General features: G+C 43.8%; 1 protein-coding gene across 4 annotated transcripts in view; it reads left to right on the forward strand.

Annotated features, from left to right (window-relative positions):
- Positions 1–15,072, forward strand: part of LOC138769040 (NXPE family member 1-like) — an 83,974-nt gene that overhangs the window by 61,865 nt on the left and 7,037 nt on the right. For all 4 annotated transcript variants that reach the window (XR_011359202.1, XM_069947203.1, XM_069947205.1 and 1 more), the window contains one exon: positions 14,431–14,649. Coding sequence is in view for 3 of the 4 variants with exons in the window: in XM_069947203.1 (XP_069803304.1) it covers positions 14,431–14,649 (219 nt within the window). In the remaining variant the exon portion in view is untranslated. The remainder of the gene's footprint in view (positions 1–14,430; positions 14,650–15,072) is intronic.

Below are 15,072 nucleotides of genomic sequence, written 5' to 3' on the forward strand. Positions count from 1 at the left end.
TCGCCGTGAACGGCCAGCCGGCCGTTCACGGCGATCGGGCTGGTGGCGCTGTGGCCACCATTACTTTTTACAGTAATGGCGGTCGGTGCCGTCCTCGGACAGCACCGACCGCCATTTTTTTCCAGATCATCGGGTCACTGATGACCCGGAAAGGTTCCGATCGCCACTGTTGGCTGATATGAATTGATTAACCAATAGCGGCGATCGTAAGCATGGGGGGTGTTAACCACCCCCTGTGCCGAGAAGCTAAGATGGCCTGCTATGATTTATAGCAGGCCATCTTCCCCGATCGCTGTGTTTGAACACGCAGCAATCGGGGAAACATCGGGCGCAAATTTACGCCCTGATGCGCTAAGTACCAGGGCGCGAGGGCATAAGTTTACGCCCGATGTCGTTAAGGGGTTAACAGTATATTTAATTGCACAATGATGGATTCGTTAGAATTAAATTATTGAACAACGAAAGGGACTTTATTACAAAGAAAATGTGTTTTATTAATTTAATATATTAACTATTAGAGGCATCGGCATTCGGCATCATTGCCGGCTATTTTAGAAGTACTCCGTACGAACCGCCTGTCAATCCACGGCCGCATTTCCAGCCGCAAACAATGGTCTTGTTAATTTTTTACGGGTGCGTTTACGATAGGGCCGTAGATTCATACATAGTATGCACTGTGCAGCCGTATATCGTATACTTTCCAGCGTACGCATGAACCACCAAAAATACCGCCGCACAATTACAGCCGCAAATACAGCCGCACAGTTACATAGTCTGAACCTAGCCTAAACCTGAACAGGTCCCTAAAAATATCTGATTTTGAAATTTTACTGAAAATTTGGAATATTGCTGCTAATGTTTTAAACTTCCTATTGTCTAAAAAAAATGAAATATAGTTTAATAAAAGCTACCAACATAAAGTAGACATGTTGCTAATGCTATTTAACAATAATAATAATAATAATATTTATTTGTATAGCGCCAACATATTCCGCAGCGCTTTAACAAATAATTTATGTGGCATAACCATTTTCTGTATAAGCAGAAATGTTTCAAAGTTGGAAAATGCATTTTTTCACGTTATTTTGGTGTTTTTCATAAAGATTCGTTATGAGTATCGACACCATTTTACCAGAAATGTAAAGGACAATATGTCATGAGAAAACAAACTCGGCCGGATAGGTAAAAGCATCCCGTAGTTATTAATGAATAAAGTGACACAGGTCATATTCATAAAATTTGTCTCTGTCCTTAAGGCCATTTCAGGCTCTGTCCTTAACGGGTTAACGTTCAGTTCAGACTAACTAAAAGTGTCACTGTCATTTCGTTTTTTTGCAGAAATCAATAGTCCAGGCGATTTTAAGAAACTTTGTAATTGGGTTTATTAGGCAAATATTCCATTATCTGCATTCAAAAAGCCTTTCGCCAGGTCCCCCCTCCCTCCCTCTGTCTCATCCACTTGCTCATTATCGGGAAATCTCGACTCTTTTACACAGTCGGGTCCCGTCTGTTCTATGAAGAGGGGAGGGGGGAGAAGGGAGGATAGAAATTAGTCACCAGCAGAGAGCAGAGAACAAAGGATTACACAGCAGGGAGCAGAGGTCAGAGAGGTCAGTGCTGACCTCAGAGGAGATAGCCTGGTAATGTAGCTGTAAATTAACTCTTTGTTGTCCTGTTTTGGTGCCTAATCTCCCTCAATCTCCCTCAACCAATCATGAAGACAGGAGGGAGAGCTCTAAACTGCTTTTTCATTATAAAAATCGCCAATTTCTGTAAAAGAAATGTAAACAACAGTGACACTTTAAACTTTTGAAAAGTTCAGTGAACTCATCTCTAAATAAATAAATGTAACAATCATTACAGTATTTTGCTTCAGTTTTTGCAAGCCAGAACCAGGATTTAAAGAGTCACTGTCATGAATTTTTTTTCCAGAAATCAATAGTCCAGACAGTTTTAAAAAACTTTGTAATTGGGTTTATTAGGCAAATATGCCATTATCTGCATTTAAAAAGACTTTTCCCAGCCCCCCCTCCTCTCCTTTCTGTCATCCACTGGAAAAAAGGAAATTGTGACTTGTTGCATCAGACACAACCTGCCTGTCTGAGAGGAGGGGGGAGGAGGGAGTTAGCTGGCAGCAGAGACCAGAGAACCAAGGATTACACAAACATGGAGCTGGGTGAAGCTGTATTCAGAGGTCAGAGAGGTCAGTGGTGACTGTCAGAGAAGATAGCCATGATATATTTGTAAATTTACTCTTTGTTGTCCTGTTTTCTTGTTTTATTTCCCTCTCTCCATAGGAGAACAATGAAGACAGGGAGAGAGCTTTAACCTGCTTTTTCATGATAAAAATTCATTTTTCGGCTAATAAACTCAATTACAAAGCTTCTTAAAATTGCCTGGACTATTTATTTCTGCCAAAAAAATTTCACGACAGCGACTCTTTAAGGGTATAAACCCACACACCGTATATGCAGCAGATATGCAACAAATACGCAGCAGATTTGTTGGTACAGATTTGATGCTGTGTTCAGTTATTTAGATCTAATCTGCTGCGATTTTGCTGCGAGTTTGCTGCGAGTTTGCTGCGTATCGCAGCAGTAAATACGCTGCATATACGGTGTGTGGGTTTATACCCTAAATATATTTAGATAACACACCTTGACACAATGGTTATCATAGTTTCTATAATCAGCTACCATAGGTTCTATTTTACGAGGTAACTAGAAAAAAACCTGGCCCTACCCAAGTATAAAGTGCTTATATGTCTTTTGGAGTGTTCATTGAATTTGTTCCAAGGGTGGCAAGGAGGCACCCATGCTTTTTTGTTTATTCCTCGTAGCCCTATATACCCCAGCAGTTAGACAAAGTCATGGGACTGTATAACAGAGCCTGTTGATAAACAGCATTGACGGTTTTTAATTGTTTGTTTCATGCCAGGTACTGTACATAGCTTTTTAACTAACTCTGGAGCAGGCAACATACAATCCTCCATGTGAGAGAGATGCAGAGTTAAGATTTATGCCAGTTACCTGCAATGATTGGCCTTGGGCCTTATTTATCTTAATTGCAGATTAAAGCTTAATATGTCACTGTCGTTATAACTTTCATAATCTAAATCAACAGTAGATATAAAATACCTGTACGTACTGGATCGCCTAGGGGAGTTCAGAGCTGAACCGCCGAGGTCCCGGGTGCCACTTGTAGCCCGGGACCACGGTTATTAGCGGGCATGGTCTGATCACCATGCCCGCTAATTAAGTATTCAGGTGCAGCTGTCAAAGTTGACAGCTGCATCTGAATCCTAGCTGACGGGCTTCCTTGGTGTCTTGTGGGGTGGATCGCCCCCTCCCCGCATCGTTGTCGCAGAGGGGCGATCCTTGCTTCCGGCACCGGCCAGGGTCTGCGCCGTAATGGCGCTGATTCCAGCTAGGCACTCGATTGCTTTGCAGCAGCCGAAAGCAATACAGTGCCGATCTTATGTATCTATGCAGCATAACTATACTATAGATCTCAACAAGAGATCAGTGTACTTATACTTGTCCCCCAGGGGGGCTTCTAGTATAGGTGTAAAAAAAAAAAAAAAAAAAGTGTTATTATTAATAAAGGGCCCTCTCCCCTAATAAAAGTTTGAATCACCCCCCTTTTCCCATGTTATAAATAAAAATAAATAAATATATACATGTTTGGTATCGCCGCGTAATTGCCCAAAATATTAATTTATCACATTCCTGATCTCGCACTGTAAATGGCGTAAGCGTAAAAAAGTTGCAAAAAAAAAGCAAAATTGCGCATTTTTGATCGCATCAAATCCCAAAAAGATTTTAATAAAAAGCGATCAAAAAGTCACATATGCACAATCAAGGTACCGATAGAAAGAAAACATAATTGCACAAGAAATGACACCTCACACAGCCCCATAGACCAAAGGATAAAAGCGCTATAAGCATTTCAAGATTTTAAGGAACATATATTTGTTAACAATTGTTTAAATTTTTTACAAGCCATCAAATTAAAATAAAAGTGATACATGTTACAAACAATAAAACAATAACCCCCCAATTAAAAAAAAACAAAAAAAAACACTTCCCCCCCCCCCCCCCCCCAATTTCCTGACACATAAAAAATTTTTTTCTGGTTTTGCAGTGTTCTTTATGAAAAAATTCAGCCTGTCATTGCAAAGTTTAATTAGCGGCGCAAAAAATAAGGGCTCATGTGGGTTTCTATGTAAAAAAAAATGCTACTGCTATGGCCTTTTAAGAGGAGAAAACGCAAACACAAAAATTGAAATTGGCCCGCTCCTCTAAGGGTTAAAGTTATCATGGAAAACACACCATTGTGTTTAGACTTTTTTTTCCCCAAAGAGTCTATAAACAGGAAGTCCAGTTTTTCCTAGGTCATCTGAACACTCACAGTGAAGGCAATCATGTGAATGACAGACATATTGAGCTGTGACACTCTATTGGATCGGACTTTGTGTGTTTAGTCTCTTTTTTCAACCAGAACAAGACTAAAAAGCTACCTTCAGAAGACTGGACCTGGACACAAGTAAGTATACCTTTGTTCTAAAGCATGATAACTAAAAAAATTATGATTGTAAATAGCAAATTTGCTTTATTTCACATCTACTTTTCATTTAGATTTTGAAGTTTATAATGACAGTGACAATTTAACCGGAAACCAAAATCGTTTAAGTGGGACCATTTCTCAAAAGAAAAATGAGTCAGTTCCCCTAGCAACCATTCACATTCCAGTTCTCATCTCATCACCTGCACTACCTGCTACTGCTAGGTAAAAAATAATAATAGCTGTCAAATTACAAGCATACAATCATAGAGACTGTGCCAGACAAACTCTAATTTTATACTGGTATATTAAAGGCCATTTTGTGCCTAGATGTTGGTCACAATTCCTGTTGTCTGATGAACTGAACTAACAGCATCACAGATCACTATTATTACAATAGTTCAGGTCATTTAACCATCAGTCAGCCAATAGAACACTCCTATGAAACTGGATTAAGGTTATGTTCACACTATGTATTTTTTTCTGACAAGCTCATCAGTTGTTAGCACATAAAACAGCGCCTGTTCTTGTGATAAAATAATGAGCAGCATTAAAGTCAAGGCAAACAGCAGGCGTTGTTCACACATTTGGGACTGTTGTTCGGAAACAGCGGCCACAGATAATTGACAGTTCACACAGAGTGTGGCTGTCATGTCAGCTGTAGTGTGTCTAAAAATCAATGGTTAATTGATTTCCTGGAACACCCATATGGCAGCAGGATTTCATTGATTTTTAAAATAATGTTCATCTGGCTGATAATGTACTATCCGCCAGATTAACATGTAAAATAGCCGCCGTTGTTTGACACTCCCAACACCGGCTGTGTCAAACAATGTTCGTTGTTATACGCCATGTGAACATTGTCCAATAGTGCAACAGAAAAGGTCTTCTACTTCTTCCAGTGTATATTCTAAAATTCACATGTCACAGGGGCACGGTATGTTCCCACCTCGAAATGCACTGACACATACTTCTTTAAAGGGGAACTCCGGATAGGGAAAACTTGTTTTCTATTAAAAGTACATTAAAAGTTATATAGATGTGTCTATACAATGTATTACCATATCTGTACAGTTCTGCCACACTGGTAGCTGATAGAAATCCAGGAAGTGAAGAAAAATGGCCTCTGTGCCAATCCACATTACCTCCTGCTCCAACTGCTCTCCTACCTTAGGAGATAAATATTTCATGCCTCTGTCTCACATTGTGTGTGTTTGCTAGACACAGGCTAATGATGCAGACAGGGCAAAGGGCGTGATTCACCATATCTGACCGGCCAGAAGCAGGTGTTTCACCTTCGCTGATTGTGCAAAAGTCTACAGAGAAATTAGGGCTGTGTTCACACATGTAGGAGTGTCATTGTAGTACTGCAGCATCTGCACAAAGATGATGCAGTAACACAATAAAATGATGCTAAACGGCAGAGGGGATCAGAGCTGGCACTGCCAATCCCACCTGCACAAAAAACAAGGCATAAACAGTATATCCCATGTAAGATAATATCAAATAATTTCCTTATTGTGGAGCTCAACCTCAAAGATAAAAGATACTTGATCATAATATGTGCGTGGAGATGAAAAGAAAAAAAAAATTAAAAAAGTTTTTTGCTTTATTCCAATATCATCGTTACAGGTAGAGAATACAGCGTGCTGTGTGGTGTTACAGGTAGAGAATACAGCGTGCTGTGTGATGTTACAGGTAGAGAATACAGTGTGCTGTGCGGGTGGGACAGCTATGAAATGAAAAAGTACTGCAAATAATTCAGTAACACAATGAAACTGCAATGTGTGAGAACAGCCTAGATTTTCTGCAACAGATTTGGGCGGGGAAAAGGTTAGGGTGGGGGGCTGTGATGGAACAGCTCAGGGAAAGCAATGCATTTTAGAACCTGTAGTGCTGAGTACATCTGCTCAACCAGGAAATACAGATACACAATAATTAATGCTATATGCTTCTGCAGAAGTTTCATTTTTTTTACCTCTACCCAGAGTTCCCCTTTAAGGTTAGAGCAGGTGCAGATGTAGCATGAGGAACCACAGAGTCAAGTAATTAACTTAACCAGGAAAATGTTTACTGAAAAATCTTCTTAAAGTTACAGTACATGCTATACAGTTCTCTCTCAATAAGGTGCAATACTTTGCAGACAGGGATCCCTTAGTGAGCTGGGTACTTGGAATAACTGAATATGATTGAGTATGGAGGGGCCCTATCCAGACCCTCAGGTACTTAGCTGTTGGGATGTTATGGTGTTTTTACACGGAACGATAATTCGCCCGATCAAATGATTAACGATTTCAAAATAACTATGTGTTTTTTCTACCGATCAGCGTTTAGACGGAACGATATATCGTATGGAAAATCATTATGCGATCGTTTGTATCTCACACATAGAGTAAATCGGTGAAAGACTGTTTACACGAAACGATCTGCGAATTTTTAGCGAACGACCGACGATGGTTTGAGAACATGTTGAAAGATCAAAATGAACGATTTCTCGCTCGTCGCTTGATTGTTCGCTGTGTTTACACGGAACGATTATCGCTCAAATGCGATCGTTATCGTGCAAATTTGAACGATAATCGTTCCGTGTAAAAGGACCATTAGACAAGAGTACATACACCCACGGGTTATAATAACCATGAGTCTAATGCTGTCTGTGCAGGGCCGGCCTTTGGGGTGTGCAACCTGTGTGCTTGCACAGATTGCCTCACTCTTGGCCAGCTGGGGGGAGCTCTCCGGGACTGCAACTGAATCCATCTGACACTGTCAGCAGATCTGTCAGTGGCCACTGACAATGTGAGATCGCTTCAGAGACGCTTCAGAGACGCTCTGTCCCTTTCACAGCCAGCCTCACACACACACAGCTACCTTCCCCCAAAGCTTCTATCTCCAGTCCCTTGGCGGCTGCACTCCCATGCTTATCTTCCACATGTCAGGGACAGGCAGGAGAGAAGAGAGTGCAGCACAGTGGAGCTGGATATAGGAGCTTCGGGCGAAAGGAGCTGTGTGTGAGGCTGGCTGGAAGATCCATGTGTGTAAAAATAGCCACTACTGGGACCAGAGCCTCAGGAGGAGAAAGCTGCTGAGAAGAGAGGTGAGTAGGAATGGTCCGAACCGAGTTTGGTTCGGGTTCGTACGAATCCGAACTCTCGGTAATGATTCCCGCTGTCTGCCCGCTCCGTGCAGCGGGCGGATCCAGCGAGAGGGCCACTTGGAAAACTGGGATACAGCCATAGCCATAGGCTGTATCCCAGTTTTCCAGGCGGTCCTCCCGCTGTATCCACCCGCTCCACGGAGCGGGCAGACAGCGAGAATCTGATGACGAGCATTCGGGTTCATACGAACCCGAACCTCGGAGAGTTCGGACCATCCCTAGAGGTGAGTATCCTCTTTTTTTTTTTTTCTGCTACATAGGGGTGCTGGGGGTGGTAGTTGTCTTGGGGGATGGGGGGGTAGTTGTGTTAGGAGATGGGGGTGGTAGTTGTGTTGGGGGATGGGGGTGGTAGTTGTATGGGGAGCTGGGGGTGGTAGTTGTGTTGGGGATGGGGGTGGTAGTTGTGTGGGAAGCTGTAGTTGTTTTGGGGGCTGAGGGTGGTAGTTATGTTGGGGGATGGGGGTGGTAGTTTCGTGGGGGGCTGTAGTCGGGTGGGAGCTGTAGTTGTGTGCGGGGCTGGGGGTGGTAGTTGTGTGGGGGGCTGTAGTGTGGGGTTGGCTGGGGGTGGTAGTTGTGCGGGGGGCTGGGGGTGGTGGTTGTATGGGGAGCTGGGGTGGTAGTTGTGTGAATGGCTGGGGGGGTAGTTGTGTGTATGGCGTGGGGGTCGGGTAATGGGTGTTGTCTGGAGGGGTGGGAGGCTGAAGGAGCTTTATGTTATCTTAAGGGGGGGGCGTGGCAAAAAAAGGTTTTGCACAGGGCGCCTAAGGCTGGCCCTGTGTCTGTGACACTAAATCAGGGGTTTTCAGCTACATTGTGCTTATCTAGCCTCTGACTGAATGAGGATGTGGAGACATACCCACCCAGTGTGGCTAGGGTTGTCCCATGTCTCTCGATCGCAACCACACAGCGGGGCGCCCTAGCCGGACATGGTTAGGGTACATACTTGCAGAAGAATAGAAGGATAGTCTCTCATATAGTACCACAAATGGGTTCTGGTCTTAAGGCCAGGCTCTGAAAGAATCTCTTCAGTAGGCTCTCTTTTTCGTGTAGTCCCTCCCCCTTAATACTCTGACTAGAATCCCCAAACTACTGTTACCTCAGTACTAGAGATGAGTGAGTAGTGAAATATTCAACTTTCGAGAATTCGAATCGTATAGGCACCGAGATTCGACTATTTGAACGACTATTCGATCCCACTATAGTTTATGGGACAAAAATTCTCGTCACTTGGAAATCAAAATTCGACCACTTGGAGGTCACCAAGTCCCCCATGAAACCTCCCTAAACGATGCGAACACCTCCGGAATGACACTGGAACATTAGGGGGAGCATGCCTGGGTGCACCCAACACCCCAAAATCGCAGTATAATGTCACTCTCCGCAGTTGCGAAGGAAAAATATTTGCGAATGCTTTAAGACAATGTTCACACATTTCGTTCGTATTTCTTGCACAGCGTTACATACATGATTCCAATGTGCGTCTGTAGAGCGTCATGTTATTCGCGTTTATCATGCATCATGCTGTACGAAAGTTACTGGAACAGTATGTATGACGTGCCTTTTTGTGAGCTACTGGAACAATATGTATCACGTGCCTTTTACTGCGCTGCTGGCACAATAGGTATCACTTGCTTTTTACTGGGCAACTGGCACAATAGGTATCACTTGCCTTTTACTGGGCAACTGGCACAATAGGTATCACGTGCCTTTTACTGGGCTACTGGCACAATAGGTATCACGTGCCTTTTACTGGGCTACTGGCACAATAGGTATCACGTGCCTTTTACTGGGCTACTGGCACAATAGGTATAAGGTTAACATGCCCTTAGTGGGCTAAACCAGGGACACTATAAGTCACTTGTACGAAAGTTACTGGAACAGTATGTATGACGTGCCTTTTTGTGGGCTACTGGAACAATATGTATCACTTGCCTTTTACTGGGCTGCTGGCACAATAGGTATCACTTGTCTTTTACTGGGCAACTGGCACAATAGGTATCACTTGCCTTTTACTGGGCAACTGGCACAATAGGTATCACGTGCCTTTTACTGGGCAACTGGCACAATAGGTATCACGTGCCTTTTACTGGGCAACTGGCACAATAGGTATCATGTGCCTTTTACTGGGCTACTGGCACAATAGGTATAAGGTTAACGTGCCCTTAGTGGGCTAAACCAGGGACACTATAAGTCACTTGTACACACAGGGTACTGGAATGAATACAGCTGCTGCTGCTGTTATATCATCTATTTCTTAGCACTGAGAAATGCATTGGATGCAGACTCCAGAGATTACTTTTTTGCTGGATATTAGCCCTGAAAAGGACTTTTGGGTTCTGTAGTAAGCCTGCCTAACCAAAAAGCTATTAAAACCTATCTCTCCCTGCTCGAAGAAATCTCCCTATGTTAAAGGTGCATCTGTGGTCGAGAGGCGGAAGTCAAGTCTTAAATATTCGAGGTCATGTGGTTCAGCCATCCAACGAGGGTAGGCGCCGTTTTCGTGCTGCGTGCATACTCCCAGGGTCCCTCACGGCCTCCCTGCATGGTGATTGGATTAAAAAAAGCGATGGGAGGGCTTTCGAATGTTTCCCGCGTATTCGACACATTACTCGATTGTATTCGAATCTTTGGAATGCCGCAATATTCGATTGAATACCTACTCGATCAAATCGTATTCGCTCATCTCTACACAGTACATATACCTCTAGGGGTGATCTATCTGGGCAGGGAGACAAAGAATCTATTATGTAATAGGCTATAGGAAAATGAACTGTGGGGTACCCAACTCAGAGATAGGTCCATAATAAACCTGAGACAGCGGCACAGACAAAAGCAAATATAGAAGGCAATACAGTTTCACAGTTAACCCTTAGTAGCCTCTTCCTTCTGCTGTGGTAGATAGTGGAAAACCACATACTTCCGTCCCAGAGCATACAAACACATAAGTACTGACCTTAATATGCTGCACAAAGAAGTGGCACACCCGTTCTGGGACACTGCATCTATCTATCTATCTAGGCAGAACCCCCCAGCACTCCAAATAAAGTTCAAAAACGTAAATTTAATAAATTTTATTTGGAGTGCTGCGGTGGTTCTACCTACCTATATCGTCATGCAACCATGGCTACTAAATTGCACATCGCTGGCACCCACCTGCATTTTTCCTTAGTGCTGCTCCCTATCAACAACAACTATATCTATCTATCTATCTATCTATCTATCTATCTATCCTATAGCTTAGTCATGTGTGAAACTACAGTAGGTTGGGTGTTTGCAAAACCCCAAACTCTCTGCATGCCCTGATCTTATGCCAGATTGACTATATTGCTTCCATAACCCTGGTACCATGTTACTCTCGTTGCCGGCCCAGCTTGCTGACTACATTTACTCTGCCTGTTCACCAACACTGTTTAGTCCTTAAGGGCCAGCTTCTACTGAACCCTTGTGACAAAAAAGACTAAAGTATTTTAGGAGCGACCAACCCCATTAGGCAAATCTTCTAAGTACTTCCCACTAGACCAAACACTTTCCGCCAGAAGGGACGCTGATCATCCTTTTGAAATCAGCCTGAGTAAAATGGCAAGCACTATGTGTTATGATGCTTCAGCAGGTACATTTCCTGCTCAACATTCACAAATACTGTTTATTGCTCCTTGAGCGGTTATGTGTTATTGAGGGTACAGCTTTGTGGAGAAGGTGATGAGATGATAGAAACTATCAGATTATTACATTATTAATGTTAACGGTTGTGGGTCTTAAGATGCCAGGAATAGATTGTGATTGAGGATAGGATGGGTCATCAGCTGCTTAAAAGTGATTATTGCTGAGGAGGATGAATGGAACGTGAAAGAGTGACTACTGATGGGGATAGAGTTTTAAGTAGTGATGAGCAAATCTACAGTAGGAACGAAGCAAATTTATTTGTTCCTATCTGTATTCCACTCATCAGTCCGCGGGCTTTAACGTGTGCTCCGCTTCCTGACGCTCTTCTCTGGGTGCTGAAAAAATAATGGACCCAGTCCTGGAAAATTGGGAGGTTTCCCAGGACTGGATCCATCTTTTCTCAGCACATGGGGAGGAGCGGCAGGAAGTGGAGCACACGTCAAAGCCCTGCAGACTGATAAGCAGATTGCCGGTAGGAACAAAGCGATTTGCAGAACACTGTCAGGCGGGACGGGTAGCCCCAAGCATAGGAGATGCCATGGGAGTGGAGGGTCGGAGTGACCTGAGCCAGCGACCGTCTTTATTTCATAGTCGTTGAGGAGAGGTCAGACAGCTGTATTTTGCCAAATTTACCAGAAGGTGCCGCACAGTGCCTGAGAGTAGCCAGTAGAGCACGCTTAACTCTGGTGGCAAGTTACTAGGTTTGGGGATTCGCCAGGCCCAGTCCATGGAAAGCTCCTCCCGCTTGTGATTCGGCAACATTTCTCTAATAAAGTCAGCGGCAAAACCAGGCAACTCGGCAGGTGAAACGGCTTCCGGAATACCCCATATCTTAATGTTAAGCTCCCTGGTGCAGTCATCAATAGCTGCAATGGTATGATAGAGGTGTTGTGTCTCAATTTTCAAGGAATGATGGGAGTCGAGCAGATTATTGTATTCATTGATGTCAGTAGAAATGTGATTCTCTGCTAGTTGTAAGTGCTGTTCCACCACCCGGACAGAGTCACGAATGGCGCTAATAGTGTTTTCAAAACCAGTCTGTATGGTGGACTGCAGCATCATAAGGAGGTCCTTGACATGAGTAATGGTGATTGGTGCATTAGAGGCAGACCGGTCATCAAGAAAATTCCCAGCATGGTTGGTTGTTGTAGCTTGCAGATGAGGTGGAGCAGGATTATAAAGACCATGTGTGACTAATATGTGATGCAGTGTCAGCAGTGGAGAATGGAAAAGGAGCAGAGCCTTTCAGGAGTTTAGAAGAAAAAGTCTCACTGCGTTGCTGCTGCTGCTGAGAACGCTGTGACTGACGAGTGCAGTGAGAGGAGAGCGGTGTTGGAAGATGGGCTGCTGAGCGTGACATACAAGGTTCCTCACTGTAAATGAAGGAAGGTCCCCGGGCAGCCGTCTGAACCGCCCCTGCTCCTCTCTGCAATGTGACTCCTTGCCGTTCGGACTGTCGTGACAGTCCAAGGATAGGCTGTGAAGCCAAGTTTGAGTGCCCTGCATGCCCACCTGCGGGTATCGGGGAGGTCTGCCACCCCGGTCCGACCCCTATGCTGTGACGATCCAGCCTGGGAACAGGCGTGGAGCCGCGGCCATTTTGCGATGGTGCGGCTTTAGGCATGGATGCTCGCTTCCTCCTCCGGGCGGCTGCGGTAGCTTTCTTAGATGTCGTCCGCATGGCCAAAGATAGTCGGGACATCGGGGCAATCCCCACGGGTCAGGAAATGTCCGTTCAGGGGAATAAATTATTGAAATAAAGTCGCTGTAGTCAGAGCTCGGGATAGTGCGTCCTCTCTCCTCGGCAGTTAGCCACGCCCCCCTCAGGCCCCCCACTTTAAACTTGCGCTTAAACCTCTCCACTTCCACTGCAGAGGTGTCAAACTTCTTCCATATTCCCCTGGTGACCAGCTAACCATTTATTATAGTCAACCATGGCCCCCAGGGAGGCAGATTTTTAATACACTCAACTCAGAGGCCACGCCGAGACAACTTCCACCTAAGGTCACTAAGACAGAGGATGTCGTCTACTCCTACCTTTGGATATATTTCTCTACATCTTGAAAGCACATGTGGATTAATGATCCACTTGGTACCAGGTGTTTCCTTGACCTAAAAGTTTCTAACCGTGTGAGCAGTTTGGAACATGAATTACAATGCATTGTTAATGTACGTCACACTGCCTGCACCGGGAACGGGACAGGAGAAGCGCGGCTGCCGGGAACGCGTCACAGGTGAGTTAACTGTATGTTTTTTTCTTTAGCTGCAGTTAATAAGGCGAGCACCTGACAATCTTCACGGGTCGTCTTATACACTGAGAAATACCCAGACTACCCAGACTTGAAACTATAGGTATACAGCCATTTCCATTCAATGTTATACAGTTGGGATGAGACCTATCAAATATAGTCGGGTAGTAACAAAGGACACTATTTGTGATGCCATCACATTGCTGAAGACTGTCCTCTCCTGCCTCGTAACTAGCCAATTATACAGTACATAGTAAGGTATGTTCATACTGAGTAAAACAGGCGGAACTCCACCTATCTCCTCCGGAGCCGCCACTCTCTGTTCAAAGAAGTGGCATGTCACTTCTTTGAGCGAAGAGCGGCGGCAACAGAGGAGCGCGCATTCCCCCATAGACGGGCTATGACACACTGAGACAGGCCTGTTTTACTCAGTGTGGACATAGCCTAAAGGTCATATCCTGACTGAAAGGTTATATGGAAATAGCTGTGCATCTGCAGTTTTGTGTCGACATCAGGGCCGGTTTTAGACTAAATGTGGCCCTGGGCAAAGTTAAAGGCGTGGCCCCAAATGCTGAAATATTGTAGCAACAATTTAAGGTCCCCATACATTTTACACTTTTGTTGGTTGTACCTGCTGCTCGTGGTGGGTTCATCTATCAGTGTAAGGTGTATGGAGCCCTCTGGACAGTCCTCTGACAGATGATGTCAGTGGACAATATTACCGCCATAGTGTGAGCACCACATAATGACTCTATATACACACTATGTACAGATCAATACTATCTTTTTCTATCTATGAAGGCAAAATTTTAGAGAAGAAAGAAAACTGCAAAACTGGAATGGGCCTAGAATATCCCAGTGGATATGCTGTGAATGAAATATGGTACCCCAAATCATGTACTATGAAAACTTATTACAGTGCAGAGGAAATGAACACATGTATGCAAGGAAAGTTTTTTCACTTGTTTGGAGATTCAACAATGCACCAGTGGATGACATATTTTGAAAACAAGTTAAAAAGTAAGTATTGAAAACCTCAATGCAACATATAGTTTAGCCCCTACTCAGGAAAAAATTAAATTTGGGGGACAGCTTACTACGTTTGCACCAACAGTTGCCTCCTTTGTTTACAAGCCTTTGAGAGATGCTCTGATATTCTGTACATAGGCATGATGCTAGTTTTTATGTTTTAATATAAAACTTCCCTTTCTGTGGTCCAAATCCACCTTTAAATATTTGGGAATTAACATTTCTCCAGACTTGCACTTTTTAAATTAAATAATATGTTACTAGCAAATAAATTTTAGGCCCCAAGTACTAGTCAATACCCTTTGCATCTTGAATTGGTAGAACGACCCAATAAAATGTCTAATAGTATTGAAAAACATGTACAATACTGTACTACAATATGTACTACAAACAATCCATATTCCAACAATTGCC

This window comes from Dendropsophus ebraccatus, chromosome 12 (assembly GCF_027789765.1).
Source record: "Dendropsophus ebraccatus isolate aDenEbr1 chromosome 12, aDenEbr1.pat, whole genome shotgun sequence".
Classification (NCBI taxonomy): domain Eukaryota; kingdom Metazoa; phylum Chordata; class Amphibia; order Anura; family Hylidae; genus Dendropsophus; species Dendropsophus ebraccatus.